At 43.8% G+C, this 14777-nt stretch overlaps 2 protein-coding genes across 2 annotated transcripts in view; one reads left to right on the top strand and one right to left on the bottom strand.

Annotated features, from left to right (window-relative positions):
• The window catches only part of pigg (phosphatidylinositol glycan anchor biosynthesis class G (EMM blood group)), a 209385-nt gene extending 195341 nt beyond the window's left edge, over positions 1–14044 (top strand). Inside the window, exon 13 of the mRNA XM_015953332.3 lies at positions 12158–14044. Coding sequence (XP_015808818.3) covers positions 12158–12188 — 31 coding nt within the window. The 3' untranslated portion in view covers positions 12189–14044. The remainder of the gene's footprint in view (positions 1–12157) is intronic.
• Positions 4441–5948, bottom strand: LOC129160896 (transmembrane protein 271). The gene has a single exon (XM_054737956.2). The coding sequence runs from the start codon at positions 5545–5547 to the stop codon at positions 4762–4764; it is 786 nt and encodes a 261-aa protein (XP_054593931.2). The 5' UTR covers positions 5548–5948; the 3' UTR covers positions 4441–4761.
• Positions 14045–14777: the final 733 nt, after the last annotated feature.

Genomic DNA, 14777 nt, shown 5'->3' with positions numbered 1-14777 from the left:
GTAGCCAATCAGGAAACAAGGTGATGGTGCACGCTCCTCCTCTGCCATGTTTCTTTACTCCAAAATCACGTTTGAGCTCGCATTGTTTTGTGAGATTTCTTGTCTGACCGGGGAATGTCCGTGTGTGAGATCTCTCTAGGTGTGGTGTGTAGTTTTTGCAGTGTGGATGCACACCATACACTGCAGAACAAAAACCGTTAGATCCATGATTTTTTTTATCACCCCAAATATGGGCTCAAGGTATGAAATTTGTTCAACAATTTAAAATTCCTATTTTCTGAACCACGACTAAGAAAAGCTTTTTTACCCATATTTGAGTTTAGTCGTCACAATCACACAAGATTTAAATGAAACCTTTTTAAATAACAAAATTGTAACAGCGTTTGTGTAAAACTCGTCGTCGTCTTCCTCCACTTATCCGGGTCGCGGGGGCAGCATCCCAACTAGGGAGCTCCAGACCGTCCTCTCCCCGGTCACCTCCACCAGCTCCTCCGGCAGGACCCCAAGGCGTTCCCGGACCAGAATGGAGATGTAACCTCTCCAACGTGTCCTGGGTCGACCCGGGGGCCTCCTGCCGGCAGGACATGCCCGAAACACCTCCCCAGGGAGGCGTCCAGGAGGCATCCTGACCAGATGCCCAAACCACCTCAACTGGCTCCTTTCGATCCGGAGGAGCAGCGGTTCTACTCCGAGTCCCTCCCGAATGTCCGAGCTCCTCACCCTATCTCTAAGGCTGAGCCCGGCCACCCTACGGAGGAAACTCATTTCGGCCGCTTGTATCCGCGATCTCGTTCTTTCGGTCATTACCCAAAGCTCATGACCATAGGTGAGGATCGGGACGTAGATCGACCGGTAAATCGAGAGCCTGGCTTTCTGGCTCAGTTCCCTCTTCCCCACGACAGATCGGCTCAGCGTCCGCATCACTGCAGACGCCGAACCAATCCGCCTGTCGATCTCCCGATCCCTCCTACCCTCACTCGTGAACAAGACCCCGAGATACTTAAACTCCTCCACTTGAGGTAGGACTTCTCTCCCGACCCAGAGTTGGCAAGCCACCCTTTCCTGGCCGGCCGGTTGTGTAAAATTGTAAAATATAAATTGAAACTTTTTTTGAGCTGCTTAAACTCTGAATGATGTTTCTACTATGATGTCTACCTGAGCTTTTGAGCTCCAAAAGGGGCGGGGCTTTCTCGCCTTTTATAAAAAAAAAGAACGGTTTGAAAATTCCTCACAGTTTTATTAAATCCAAAGTTAATAACGTTTCAGAGTTGAATTGTACATTTTTAAGTTATTTATCTGTTGTTTGTTTTTAAAAAGGTGCATTATGTAAGAATGAAGTAATACTGACTTCCTGTGGTCAATATTGGGTACTGCAGTCAATGTTTTTAAACAAAAAGTGACTCTGTTACTCCTTTTCCGTGAGTTTCATGGCTGTTGCCAGTTATGGATCAGAGCCAGAGATTCTAGATGACGAGTGAAGATGAGTCATACACAATATGTTGATGAATGGATCTATACATGTCACTGCAATATTGAATTGTTGCTATTTGAAAAAGGAGCTACAGTCACGGTTAGCATTGTATTCCCCCAGTCCTGTCCAACTTTAAAGCTATCAGAATTAACGTTTGAGGGCTGCTGACAAGCCTTACAGTTTTACTCTCACAGGTGGAGCAGCATAGTTTCAGCTTGATACCAAAACGTCATTAGAAATATTTTCTTTTTTAAATCCCAATGGACAGAGACAGAAATGAAAGAAAAATGAGTGAGCAAAAAGGAAGAGGTGGTAGTGGGGAGTTCATAAAAAAAACAATAAAGGATGTACAAGAATCTGCTGGAAAAGAGAAGAAGGGGGGGGGGGGGCACACAAAAATACAGCAGAACCTAAAAGTCACTGCGCCAACCGCACAATACAGCAACAGTTGTTGCTGAAAAGCACACAGTAAAAATTCATATTGCATTTAGTGCCAACCACTGCCTTGGGTTATGTTTCAAAAGTCCATACTTGAGAGTGAGAGCACCATGTGAGCACCTGTGTGCGTACATGCACTTGTGTATGTGAGGTTTCTCTATATGAGTGGTCAATAGTGAGTATGATGGGGCCACAGACCTGCCCCCCAAAACCCGTGGAAGATGGAGGATAACCAAGCCCCACAGATACTGAGGTCTCCCCCGGAGTGCGGAGACCCCAGGGAGACTTCAGCCAGAGAAGCCTCAACAATCTTCCCGAGAGAATTTCACTGTTAGCATTGTTAGCTCAACATTAGCACTTAGACTTATTCAACCAATATTAAATTTAAACATAAAGCCACGGGCCATTGTTGCATTACAAATGCAGACACTGCTTTGTCAGCCGGCGCAGACTCTGCAACCCCACGGACTCTCAGATTGTAAACAAAGACTACGTCCCTCTTTGGCTTTTTTAATATGATAAAAACTGGCAACCCCTCAGCTGAGAAGGAAATTTGTTTTAGTGTTTCCTTCCTTCCAACATGATTCAGACAGTAGACTGTTTTGAGACTATTTCTCTGTAGATTTCTTACATGTTGTACCTTTAAGTTGTGGGACATGAAAATCGAGGACAATCTTCTGGCACTGTCATTAATAAAACCATAATTTGCTAACTACAGTGAATATTCTTGTGAGTACATAGTTGGCACGCTGTTTCAAAACCAAGCACCATCAGACCCAGAGATTTATTTCAGTGAAAGCAAAGGTTCTGCTTTGCTAAATGGAACATCTCTCAGTATAAGCAGGGATGACATGGCCAACTGGGTTTTATAGAGCTGTTTGGTTCCTAATAGAAACATCAGCTATGCCCATAGTTCCCTTAATAACCTCAGTATAAATAGATTGTATCTTTCTTTGAGAAATCTCGATCTAATAAAAATGTTCTCATGGATTAAATTGGACAAACTGCGTCCAATCATCAGCGCCAGAGATGTTATCCCTTATTTGATATAATAAAATGACGGTGATGTAGATAGAGACAGACATTTTGAAACATGATGACGAGTTGGGATTTTTTAAATATTGGCTTAAAGAGCAAGTCACCCCCTACCAGTCTTTCTCCACTCCCACTTCCTGCTTGAAAAATGCAGCAAATGCTGTTGCCTGGCAGACCGAGAGGGCGGAGCCACTAACAAATACAAACACAGGCTCACAATGACATTGTGACATCATATGGTACCAGCTAACATCATAGGGTACCTCTTAGCCAATAGCAATGGCAGATTTAAACTGAAATGCAGTGCAGAGTTTTTACCTAAAGAGGGCACAACGTGCAGAATATTAAAATTTTAACTAAGATGCACTAAAGTGCCAACATACTGACTGCATGTGTCTACAGCACGATCCGACACTCATTTAAATAGATTATCAGCAAAAAAAAGTTGATTTGGGGGTGACTTGCACTAAATAACCTAAAAATATGTATGGAGGGATGGAAAATATCAGCAGTCCAATAACTGAATGTGAACGAGCAGCTTCATCCAGAGTTCTTGGTTTTATTTACGACACATTCAGCCTCCCAAAAGTTTCATTCAGGAGCGTTCAGGCAGAGCCAGATGATCTTTAACTGAACGTCAGACTGTTTCAGCAAACCCAGCTCCCGGCCTGACAACGTGTTTTCAGGAAGCAGCAGTTAAGAAAGTCAAAGGATTCATGAAAAGTAAAGTAAGTTTTATGACAAAAACAGACAATTTATGGAAAAAACTACAACATCTCAGTTGCTGATCTGATTTCTTAGTCTACGTTGAACCTAAAGAGCTTTGGTTGGTTCTTTCTCCTGATCCTTTCTCCAATATCTGAGGGTGGTCACATGACCTTTAAAGGTTTATTCATCAGAAAGTGCTTCTAGATGAACGTGGAGCTCGGATGCTCATTTATAAAGCCTTCATCTGAGAAAAGGGAAGGCCGTGTCTGCAAGACAATAACAACAACAACAACAACAAACAAACGGATTCATCGTCTTTGCTCTATAAGAGAAATGCTGACGGTGAGGCTGAAAGGCTTTTATGGTGTGTGTGTGTGTGTGTGTGTGTGTGTGTGTGTGTGTGTGTGTGTGTGTGTGTGTGTGTGTGTGTGTGTGTGTGTGTGTGTGTGTGTGTGTGTGTGTGTGTGTGTGTGTGTGTGTGTGTGTGTGTGTGTGTGTGTGTGTGTGTGTGTGTGTGTGTGTGTGTGTGTGTGTGTGTGTGTGTGTGTGTGTGATCAGTTTAAATCAATTTAAACAACAAAAATGTGAAGCAGCTCTGGTTTTGATTTTAAATTCGGACCTTAGACTTTCCCGTCTGCAAAATCACCTTCACCACCTTCATCATCATCATCATCATCTGCCGGAGTTCTGGGTAAATATCAAACCTTAAACTAGAGATCCACTGAGGAGTACATTTGTAACTCATGGTTATTTGACCAAATAAACTAATGTGTTCATGTTTTTATCTGTTTTTTTTTTTAATAAAAGCTGATTTTATTTTTAGACAGAGTCTGAACAGAAATCATTCAGCAGCTGTGTGGCTTCAGATGAGGTTAAATATATATTTTATTAACAGATAAAAACAGCATCCATCCCAACACAAGCTGGTTTTGTGACGAGCTGTTAATGGGCCTGCAGGCTGGGACTGGTTCCTCTACCTGCTCTGATCCATAATGAGAGAGGGGACCCCCTCTGCTGTCCTCCTGGGTGGAACTTACTGGTTGTGGGGTGAAGAAGAGGAGCAGGGACAAAGTCAGTGATTGTCTCAGCGGAGGGACGCGCTCCAGCGGCTATGTGTTGCTTGTCTCTGCGGGGAAGATGTCCTCGTAAGCGGGCGGCAGCTCGCTGGGAATGGGGTAGGAGAAGGGGAAGCAGTGATTGAGATTCGAGTCTGAGGGGGAGTATCCCGGCAGCTCGATGGACTGGTGTCCTCCACGCTGCACCTCGGCCCCTGTTTCATCCAGCACGTTAAAAACCCCCAGGTTGATGTAGGAGACGGGCTGGAACCCGGAGGAGGAGCAGTCCTGCTCCTCACTGAAGACGATGGCCCCGGCGCTCCGCCGCTGGCTCGGTCTGCTCCGGGAGAACTGCGCCGCCTTGTACCGTTTGATAGCCACTAGGGTGATGAGACCTAGGAGACACTCCAAGGTGCTGAGAACAGTGGAGATGACCAGACTCCGCTGGTACTCCCTCAGCTGCTCGCAAGAAGGGTTCACAATGTGGAAGCAGTAGTGGGAGAACTTCCTGTCCACTAGAGAAGCAGTGTCCCCGTCCACAACGGCGCCGGAGAAGGCGGTGAGGACTCCCAGCAAGAAGACAACAACACCCAGGAGAAAGAAATTCCTGCAACCCGGTTTCTCCGTGCAGCAGATGAGCGCGGAGCCCAGAAGGACCTGGCCGACTCCCACAAGTAGCCCGGAGTAGAACGCCCCGGCCGCGGCGCCGAGGTGGAACTGCGCCTTCACCGTGGATCCCAGCGAGACGCATCGTAATCCAACCACAACTTCGCTCAGGGCGCACACGAAGAGGAGGGTGCTGGAGCACACGGTGCACACTCCGCTCCCACTCAACTTCATTATATCCCACCTCTGCCGCTCTCGAGCCCTCTCCGCGCTTCTTCATCCTCCCTCGTCCTCTCCTTCGTCTCCTCTGGAAACGCGCTCACACCGGGACATCATCTGCCGGTGACTCCTCCGGTTCAGAGCGGGCGAGCCTCGCTGTTGCGTCGTCTCTCGTGCATCCCCGCCGCTTTAAGGGAGCTGTATAAATATTTAATGGCAGGAACGAGTTCCTTTTGTAATCCACGAGGTCCCCGAACGCATCCCAGACCTCCAGACGCGTCCGGCGCTCGTTGGGAGAAGTTTCAGCTCCTGAGGAGAGTCTGACGCGCGTCCCGTCGAGGTGCCGGCGCGAATGGCGCGCGCTGTTTTTGTGTCAGGAGGAGGCGGCTGCTGGTTCCTGATGTGGCCAATGACCCGCAGGCTCCAAACCCTCAAACAGGGAAACCAGAGGGAGAGAGAAGAAGGAGAACTTCTGCTTGATGGTGAGGCCAAAATTCACCAAGAGGCAGACAGATCCGGGAACATGAGGTCCTTCATCCTTCCGGTCAGGATCAGGATTGACAACGCGCACTGAGAGGCTATGAATCTCATTTCACAAGTAATCTCTCAAATAAACTGAGTTCAGCAGAATAGGATCGTGTTCCAACTTGTTCCCTTGGATGTTATTTTGAGTCCCACGGCGTGACGTCATCCTCTTTTTTTATAATTTCTCCCATTTGTTGCTCTGGAGGAGGAGGAGCTGGTGGAGCGATGCGCTGTCCGTGGTGCTGAAACTCCCAACGCCTCCTCCGGTCAAGGTGTGTGTGTGTGTGTGTGTGTGTGTGTGTGTGTGTGTGTGTGTGTGTGTGTGTGTGTGTGTGTGCGTAAGTGCGTGCGTGCGTGCGTGCGTGCGTGTGTGTGTGTGTGTGTGTGTATACATGCTTGTGTGTGTGTGTGTGTGTGTGTGTGTATACATGCTTGTGTGTGTGTGTGTGTGTGTGTGTGTGTGTGTGTGTATACATGCTTGTGTGTGTGTGTGTGTGTGTGTGTGTGTGGCGGTCAAGTGCTTTTTTTAAAAACCTGTGAAGAGTGTGTTACAGTAATCTAGATGGGAGAAGATAAAGGCATGGATAACCATTTCAAGTTCATGTTTTGACACCAGCCGTCGCAGTTTGGAGATATTTTTAAGTGATAAAAACAGTTTTGGGTCAATGTTTTTGAATGATCTTCAAGAGACATTGATTGGTCAAAAACACCCAAATTCCTCAAGTTTGTCTTGATGGCAGAAGATAAATGACCAAGACGAATAAGGGGAGCCATGCTCTCAGGGGCAATGATCAGACACCCAGTCTTTTGAGAGTTTAACGGACGGAAGTTATCTTCTGGCCAGCTGTTAGCTGATAGATACTCAGACAGTTTATGGACAGTTTATCATTAAAGGAGCAGTACAGCTGAATGTCATCTGTATACAGGTGATTATGAAAATAATCAATTATCTGTCCAAGTGGGTGTATGTACAGTAGAAACACAAGTGGACCCAAAACAGATCCTTGGGATACCCCACAGAACAGATTGGTAAGGAATATGCAATGCAAATACGTTTAAAATATATAGGTATAAGGAAAAAAACCAATAGGAAGTCAGAATGATAGATTTTTATATTATTATCAGGATTGTACAAGGTATATTTACCAAGGGCGTAGATTTAGCATGGACGGAGGTGACGTGTCCCCACCATTTTCCAATGATCATCAAATAGTCCCCACCAATAATTTGACCGCCTCCTCTAAAAAAAACAACAAACCATTCAATGTCTCATAACCCTTGAGGTGCAGAAAGGATCAAATGACGTTTTCTGACTTCCTACTTCCGTAACGCATATGGCTAATGTGATTGGCTGCACGTGCTGTCAGGGGAGACGGACGTGAGACAAACTACACCAGCTGTTAACAGCACCAAAGCTCGGTGGAAAACGTTACGGTTGTATGCAAGACTCCTGCGTTTGCAATGCGACATGAGTGACACATGGGGCCAAAAGTGAGTGAGTGTAAGTAAGTGTCCGGAGAGGATGGTAGACGTGCAAATCCCCACCAATGTCAAGAGCCAATCTACACCACTGATCTTTACGGTTAGGACAGGTTTTTATTATTTACTTCCTACAAGCTGAAATGAAACGGGTAACAAGGCTATTTCAAAGTTTTTCTCAATTGTTTACACACATTTTCTGGTACTTGAGACACAATGACCACAACATGTAACCAATTCTGCTAAACTACAAGCACAATTCCTGCTTTGCACTCAAATTGCTAATCTAAAACACACTTTTTCAAAACACTACACACAATTCTCTGCTGTTGGCACAATTTTCATGCAGAAAATATCTTGTTTTCACAAGAAACACACTGCTATTCAAATGTGCACACTGACTCATCACAAAGGCAAACACCCGTCACACAGTTTTACAATCGGCAATCTGAGCTTTAGCATAAAAGGGCAACAGGTGAGCTCTTCTGTTTTGGAGCAATGGGTGCCAACACTGGAAACAGAGGCAGAGCCAGAGGAGTGAGAGTAAGAGGAGGAGGACAGGGAGGACCGTAATCTCTGATGAGGTCTGAGCCACTTTGGTTGATCATGTGGTCACCCATGGTCTGAGGCTGGGCAAAGAGTACAGCCAAATTCTTCTGTCACTAGAAAATGGCAGTACTGCCTATCAATACAATCAGTATTCAATGAGTATAGTAGTAGTATTGCCTGTGGACTGTTTTGTTGGACAGTAAAAATACTATAAAGTCTGTTTATTTAGGAAATGTATACCTAATTTATTTTCACAGTATTTTACAATTTGTTTGGCAGAACTGAAAGATTACCAAAACGAGGAGGTTGGGAACGTCTTCTGTCTCCTGAACAGGAAACTGAAATTATGAACAGGGTCCTAGAAAACAATGCCTTAACATTACGGCAAATACAAAGAAAAACAATAGAAAACAATGACATGTTTCAAAATATTGACAGAGTCAGCTTATCAACACTGGACCTTGTCTTGTTCAGAAATCATCTCAGGATGAAGCAGGTCTACAGGGTGCCATTTGTATGCAATTCAGAAAGAGTCAATGAATTGCAATATAACTATGTGAAAGTGAGTCCCACAAACGATGCATACACTCAACACTGTGTACAATAAATACTACATATTTCAATACTTCAATCATAATGACTGTGCTTCACAATAGTGACCACTTCATGTTTATTTCTGATATTGTCATGTGTGCTTCAGAGAGTCCTTGACGAAGAGAGGATGCACCATAGTATTTTTTTTACTGTAACTGTATACAGTAAATACTTCTGTTGTATGTAGTTTATGTGTATAACTTTGAGTTGGTTGGGAATGGGACATACACTGTGTACAATGTTTTGCGGGGGAAGTAAAATAATTTTTACCATGTATTTATGTGTTCAGAGTGTAAAAACAATATTCTGAAATATTTTACAACACATGTATGTATGTACTGTCTGTAGTAAGTGTAAGACTGAACCAAAAAGGCTTAAGTCATTATGATGAATGGAGAAGAAGTGTTTTCCACTCATCGTAGTGGTTTACACTGAGCACATAAGTGTTCGGCTGGTTCTTATAAATGTCTGTTGAAGGTTTGTGTGTCATTTGACAACAAAATCACATTGTGAGGAGAAATAACATTGTTTTGAATGTGAAGTTTCATTTTGCAGGTTAAATGAGGGGTTTTGCCCATTGTGTGTGTGTGTGTGTGTTTTTTTGGATTTGTGTGTAGAGTTCTGAGAATATGAGGCATGCTTTCAGAAAATGTGTGTAAACAATTGAGAAAAACTGTAATAGTGTCATGTTGGGCTGAAGTTTTAACCCACATGAAAGAATCACACGAGGAGAGAGGTGAGTAAAATATAATGTTTTATGTTATTTTGACATGTCCTGGTCAAAGATAACACCAAGGTTCCTTACTTTGTTCTCGGAGATTAATGTAATGCCGTTCAGGTCAGGTGATTGGCTAAGCAATTTCCTTTTCTGGATTTCTGGTCCAAAGAAGAGAACTTCCGTCTTGTCTTGATTTAAAAGCAAAAAGTTTAGAGTCATCCAATTTTTTACGTCCTCAAGACAAGCCTGTAATCTACCCAACCGATTAGGTTCATCGGGGTTAATGGACAAATATAACTGAGTATCGTCAGCATAACAGGGGAAGTTTATCCCATGCTGTCTAATGATTTTACCAATTGGGAGCATATATATAGTAAAAAGAATTGGTCCAAGCACTGAACCCTGTGGTACTCCACAAGTAACCCTGGAGTATGAAGACGATTTGTCATGTATATTTACAAAATGAAATCTGTCAGACAGGTAGAATTTAAACCAGCCTAACGCTGTTCCTTTGATCCCTACAACATGTTCAAGTCTTTCTACAAGAACATTGTGATCAACTGTGTCAAAGGCAGCACTGAGATCTAACAAGACTAGAACAGACACAAGATTCTTATCTGAGGCCATGAGAATATCATTTGTAACTCTCACTAATGCAGTTTCAGTGCTGTGATACTCTCTAAAACAAGACTGAAATTCCTCAAACAGAGCATTAGTGTTTAAATGCTCACATACTTGGATGGCCACTATTTTCTCCAGGACTTTGGATAAAAATGGAAGGTTAGATATTGGTCTATAATTCATTGGGTCATCTGGACCCAGAGAAGGCTTCTTAAGTGACGGTTTGATAACAGCAACCTTAAAATCTTGTGGTACATATCCATTTACTAAGGATAGATTGATTATATCTAGAATGGGGGCAGTAACCAAAGGTAATGCTTCTTTAAATAATTTGGTTGGGATTGGATCCAAAATGCAAGTTGAAGGTTTAGATGAAGCTAATATTTTTGATAACTCTGAAAGCTCAACTGGATCAAAACAGTTCAAGCACAGATGAGGTTCTACAGTTACCTCTGATGCTGCCTCACTGAGGAAGAAGAAATCGCATTAGGGAGGATGCTAAAGATTTTGTTTCTAATAGAATTAATTTTACTTGTAAAAAATCCCATGAAGTCATTGCTGCTGAGGGCTAAGGGAATAGATGGCTCAGAGCTATGATTCTGTGTAAGTTTAGCAACTGTACCGAAAAGAAATTTAGGATTATGCTTATTCTCCTCAATTAATGCTGAAAAATAAGCAGTTCTAGTTTGTCGAAGCTTATTTTTATAAAGCACAAGACTATTTTTCCAGGGTAGGTAGGCCTCCTCATGGTGCGTAGAGCGCCATGTTCACTCCAATTTTCTAGAGTTTTGTTTTAAAGCTCGTAGATGAGAATTAAACCAGGGAGCCAACTTCCTATCCCTAATCACCATTGTCTTTGTTTACTATAGATAGTAAAAACTTAAACCAAAACAGGGAATCTTTGACCTCATTTTCCACCTGCGAACGAGTGAAAGGTAGAGCTAGTGGTAAGATGGATCGGTTCTTGTTGCCCACATTTCCACGGGTTCAGTCAGAAATGAATGAATGTTTGGACGTGATCTCAGACCCACAAAAACCTACGGATCTGGATGAAGAGAGTCAACCCTCAACCGCCGCAGCAGTCCAGAGTTCTGCCGCTGGAAATGCTAACACAGACGTTAGCTAACCTTGCAATACTATAGATGGTTTTCTGTGTGGCTGTATGTGTTTATGATTTCATGGAAAAGTCAGCGATTGTTCATATGTTCATGATGTATATTAATAATTGTTTCAGGTGTTGTGCACGCATGTGTATCTGCTAGTGCTGAAGGTGTTTTAGAGAACAATAGGTACGCATGACCACTTCCTTCATAGCACCCTCAATAAAAAGACTAGCTCCTTCATACATGGACGTAATTTTTTTTGGGGGGGGGGGACCAGGGGGGACATGTCCCCCCCACTTTTTCCAAAGTCAAGTTTTGACCCCTGCACTTTTTACCATCCAAAAACCATGTTACGCTATATTAAACTGACAATGGTTGAGCTCTAGGACCAAGCGGAAAACAACCTTTTGTGTTGAAGCCTGTTTCCCATTAGAGCATACTGTAAAGATCCCCCCCACCCCCCAGTGTCCCCTCCACTTCTAAAGTGAAAATTATGTCCTTGCCTTCATAGCACCTGCAGAAAAAAATTTCTGGAGCCGCCACTGGTAGAGACACCCAAACATTCTTCTTAAGTCAAATATTAAAGTATTTGCATTTTGTTACTTGGCTCCAGCTTGTTTCCAGCAGTCACAGCCCTGCAAGAAAATTTCTCAGTAGTGTAAACAAACAATGAAGCTTGTCCTCTTATATTCAGTTTATTAAATACACATGTATACTTTTTCTGTTAGGCTGTCTGGCTAGGGGTAGCCAGCAGGGCGGCTCTTTGCTGCACCACTGACAGAATCTAGAAATTTAATTTGTAAAGCTAAAAGTCTTTGAGCTAAATTCAAGGTCTTGTCGAACGGTCCCATGGTGACTGGTGCTGGCACGGTGCTGATGCTGTTTCCACTTCATTTTACCTGAATGTGAAAAAACGTCAAAATGCAGAGAAACACTCCAGCATCCATTCATCACAGTGAGCCACCTCATTGACTCTACCAGTGCAGCTGCCAGTGGCTGTGAGCGCCTCTAATTAGGTGGTTCCTACTTTGCATAGGTCTGCAGATAAGATGCTGTTGGTCTGCTGACGGATGACAGATGCAGCTCGATGGAGGTGGGTTGCAGCTCGATGGAGGTGGGTTGCAGCTCGATGGAGGTGGGATGTAGCTCGATGGAGGTGGGTATCAGCACCATCAGCAGGAAGGAGGTGACTGGCTGGACTCGTCACCTCTGACTCAAACAGGTCTCTTAGAGAGAGAGAGAGAGAGAGAGAGAGAGAGAGAGAGAGAGAGAGAGAGAGAGAGAGAGAGAGAGAGAGAGAGAGAGAGAGAGAGAAATTGGCAGCAACAGTTATTTTGTTGGCTTTGTTCTGAGACTTGAGCTGTGATTAAAAGCCACAAGAAAGTGGTTTTAGAGAACCTGCAGCAGCAGCCCTAACAGGTCCTGCTGAATGCATTTATGTCTCAATCTGAGTTAAATCGCCTGACAAATCTGATGAAGCAGAAGTTGTTTCCTTCATCAGGACACAAACAGAGCTGTGCTCTACAGACAATTTCCCTCATCATGGTCACAAACCTCCAGTAACCGCCTCCTTCACACAGCTGCCAGAGTTGAAGCAGCATCATCCACTCTGGAGGATGTACTTCAGATCAGATGCTGTGGTGTTTACAGGAAGAGCTCAGCTCACGAGACTCGGAACAGTGAAGACGGACCTTTGAGTGTCTGTCTGGTAAATTCAAATTCAATTCAAAGATACATTATTAATCCCAGAGGGAAATTAGAGTTTCAGTACACACAATTCTGAGATCAGACATACATACATAGACACAAGACAAGAATTGGTGACTGTGGTCATTCGCAACCCTGAGTCGCGCTACCTTAATAGAGATCAGAGGGTTTATATGAGGATTGGGTCAGGTGGAGGGAAAAAAGGCACTTCAGAGTTACCCTCCACAAGGAGGGCAGCTTTGCTATGCAAACAACACCTCAGACAGAAATGCAACAGACTTCAGACATTACACAACATAAGTGTCCACTAGGTGGGGCGGTAGGGTTCGGGACTCTCCACACGTCAGTGCATGCAGCCACGATAAGCAGCACTCCCCACCAAGCACGTGTTTGAGCATTCCAGGCCCATTACTTCATCTGTGATGGGGCCGCTCGGCATCCAGCATGAGTTTTACAGCAGTGGTGACAGGCCAGCCTGTAAAATCCTGTTTAAGCCCATAAATATTAATGAGGCTGAAGGATCCGCCAGCGTTGACGGCCAGAATCAGGAGGGACTCTAACAATGTTTATCCTGAGAGATGGACTCGATGTGAGGACTTGTCCTGACCAGCATCAGACTGTCACACGGCCCAAATGAAGAAAAAAGATCAGAAAGAGGCCGCCATTTAAACCTGCACCAGTTGTGGCCGTGCAATGTGGTGGACAGAAAAAAAGAACTAAATTTAATCTCTGAGCTGATGCCTTCAGCTCAAAAGCTGCATTTTAGCCTCAACTTATGAATAGTTGAATTTCCCAGCTCTCATCAGTCTTATTCACAACCACTGCAGGTGGGTATTGTCAGTGAAAAATACACAAAATCCACACACGTTCCTGCACCAAACAGAGGCGACTAAAAGAAATCAGCAGCCATTATTAGGGGATGAACAGAGAAAAGAATGGCCGCTGAGGAGCTGGGGGCTGAGCTAAGATCAGGGAGAACAATAAGAGTTAGTTGTAGCAACACCTCATAAGAATCCAGTTTCCTTAGGAGGTCATTATGATCATGTCCGAAGGTATTCCTGCATTTTCTGACCCTGATCATGATCAGCGATTTTATTAGAAACAACCTGTTAAAACCCCGAAACTAGGAATTCAGTTGGTTTATGTAGCATCATCTCACTCTAAACACATCCCAAAGGGATGTACAGAAGGGAAAATTTATATCAGAACAGGTCCAGAGTCAAGTCGGGGGGGGGGGGGGGGGTGTCACAAAACAATAAGAGCACATGATGAGGAGGATGGGAGTGTGTGGGAGGACGAAGGGATGGGCAAGCACAGTGATGCTGAGATGTGTGTTTTTGAGAGTTGTGATTTGAAACTTGGACATTGATTTTCTTTCTGCAAGTTACACAATGCAAGGTTGATGTTACATTTCTGATGTTATGTGTTACAAAACATGAATTACATGCTACAAAATGAAAGTTACAAAACACGTTACAAGTTACAAAACGTGCAAGTTACATGTGATATTGTCCCAATCCTGGCTCCACACTTAATGAACACACACATATACTGAACCCACACAAAATGAACATTTTTTTGATGTTTATTGCAACATAACGGTAACAGTCGTTATGATGTCAAATTTGTGGGAGTGCACTTTTCCATTCGAGCCGCAGTAACGTCTGTGGAATAAATAATAATAAAGATAACAAATCCTCCAGTGAAGAGCAATTAGGTACCTGCTAGAACGGCAGGTCCTTCAACCAAACAAAAGCTCTCGACACTCTAAATGTAACCAAGAAGGAGATCTACTTCACAAAAGAGATTAACTCTAAACTCTAAACCAAAATGTAATCCAAACACAAGATACTACAAAAGTTTAATCCCAGTGACTTCCTTCAGTTGCGGTAAAGGCGAAGCAGTGGCTTTGACCACGGAAGTTGTTGTCCGATGCAATTTCTGTTGGC

Source organism: Nothobranchius furzeri, chromosome 1, assembly GCF_043380555.1.
Source record: "Nothobranchius furzeri strain GRZ-AD chromosome 1, NfurGRZ-RIMD1, whole genome shotgun sequence".
Classification (NCBI taxonomy): Eukaryota; Metazoa; Chordata; class Actinopteri; order Cyprinodontiformes; family Nothobranchiidae; genus Nothobranchius; species Nothobranchius furzeri.
Note: the sequence above shows the minus strand (reverse complement) of the source record. Positions and strands in the feature narration are given on the sequence as shown.

Coding starts and splice junctions, on each gene's coding strand:
- LOC129160896 (XM_054737956.2), bottom strand. CDS start 5,547: ATGAAGTTGAGTGGGAGCGGAGTGTGCACCGTGTGCTCCAGCACCCTC.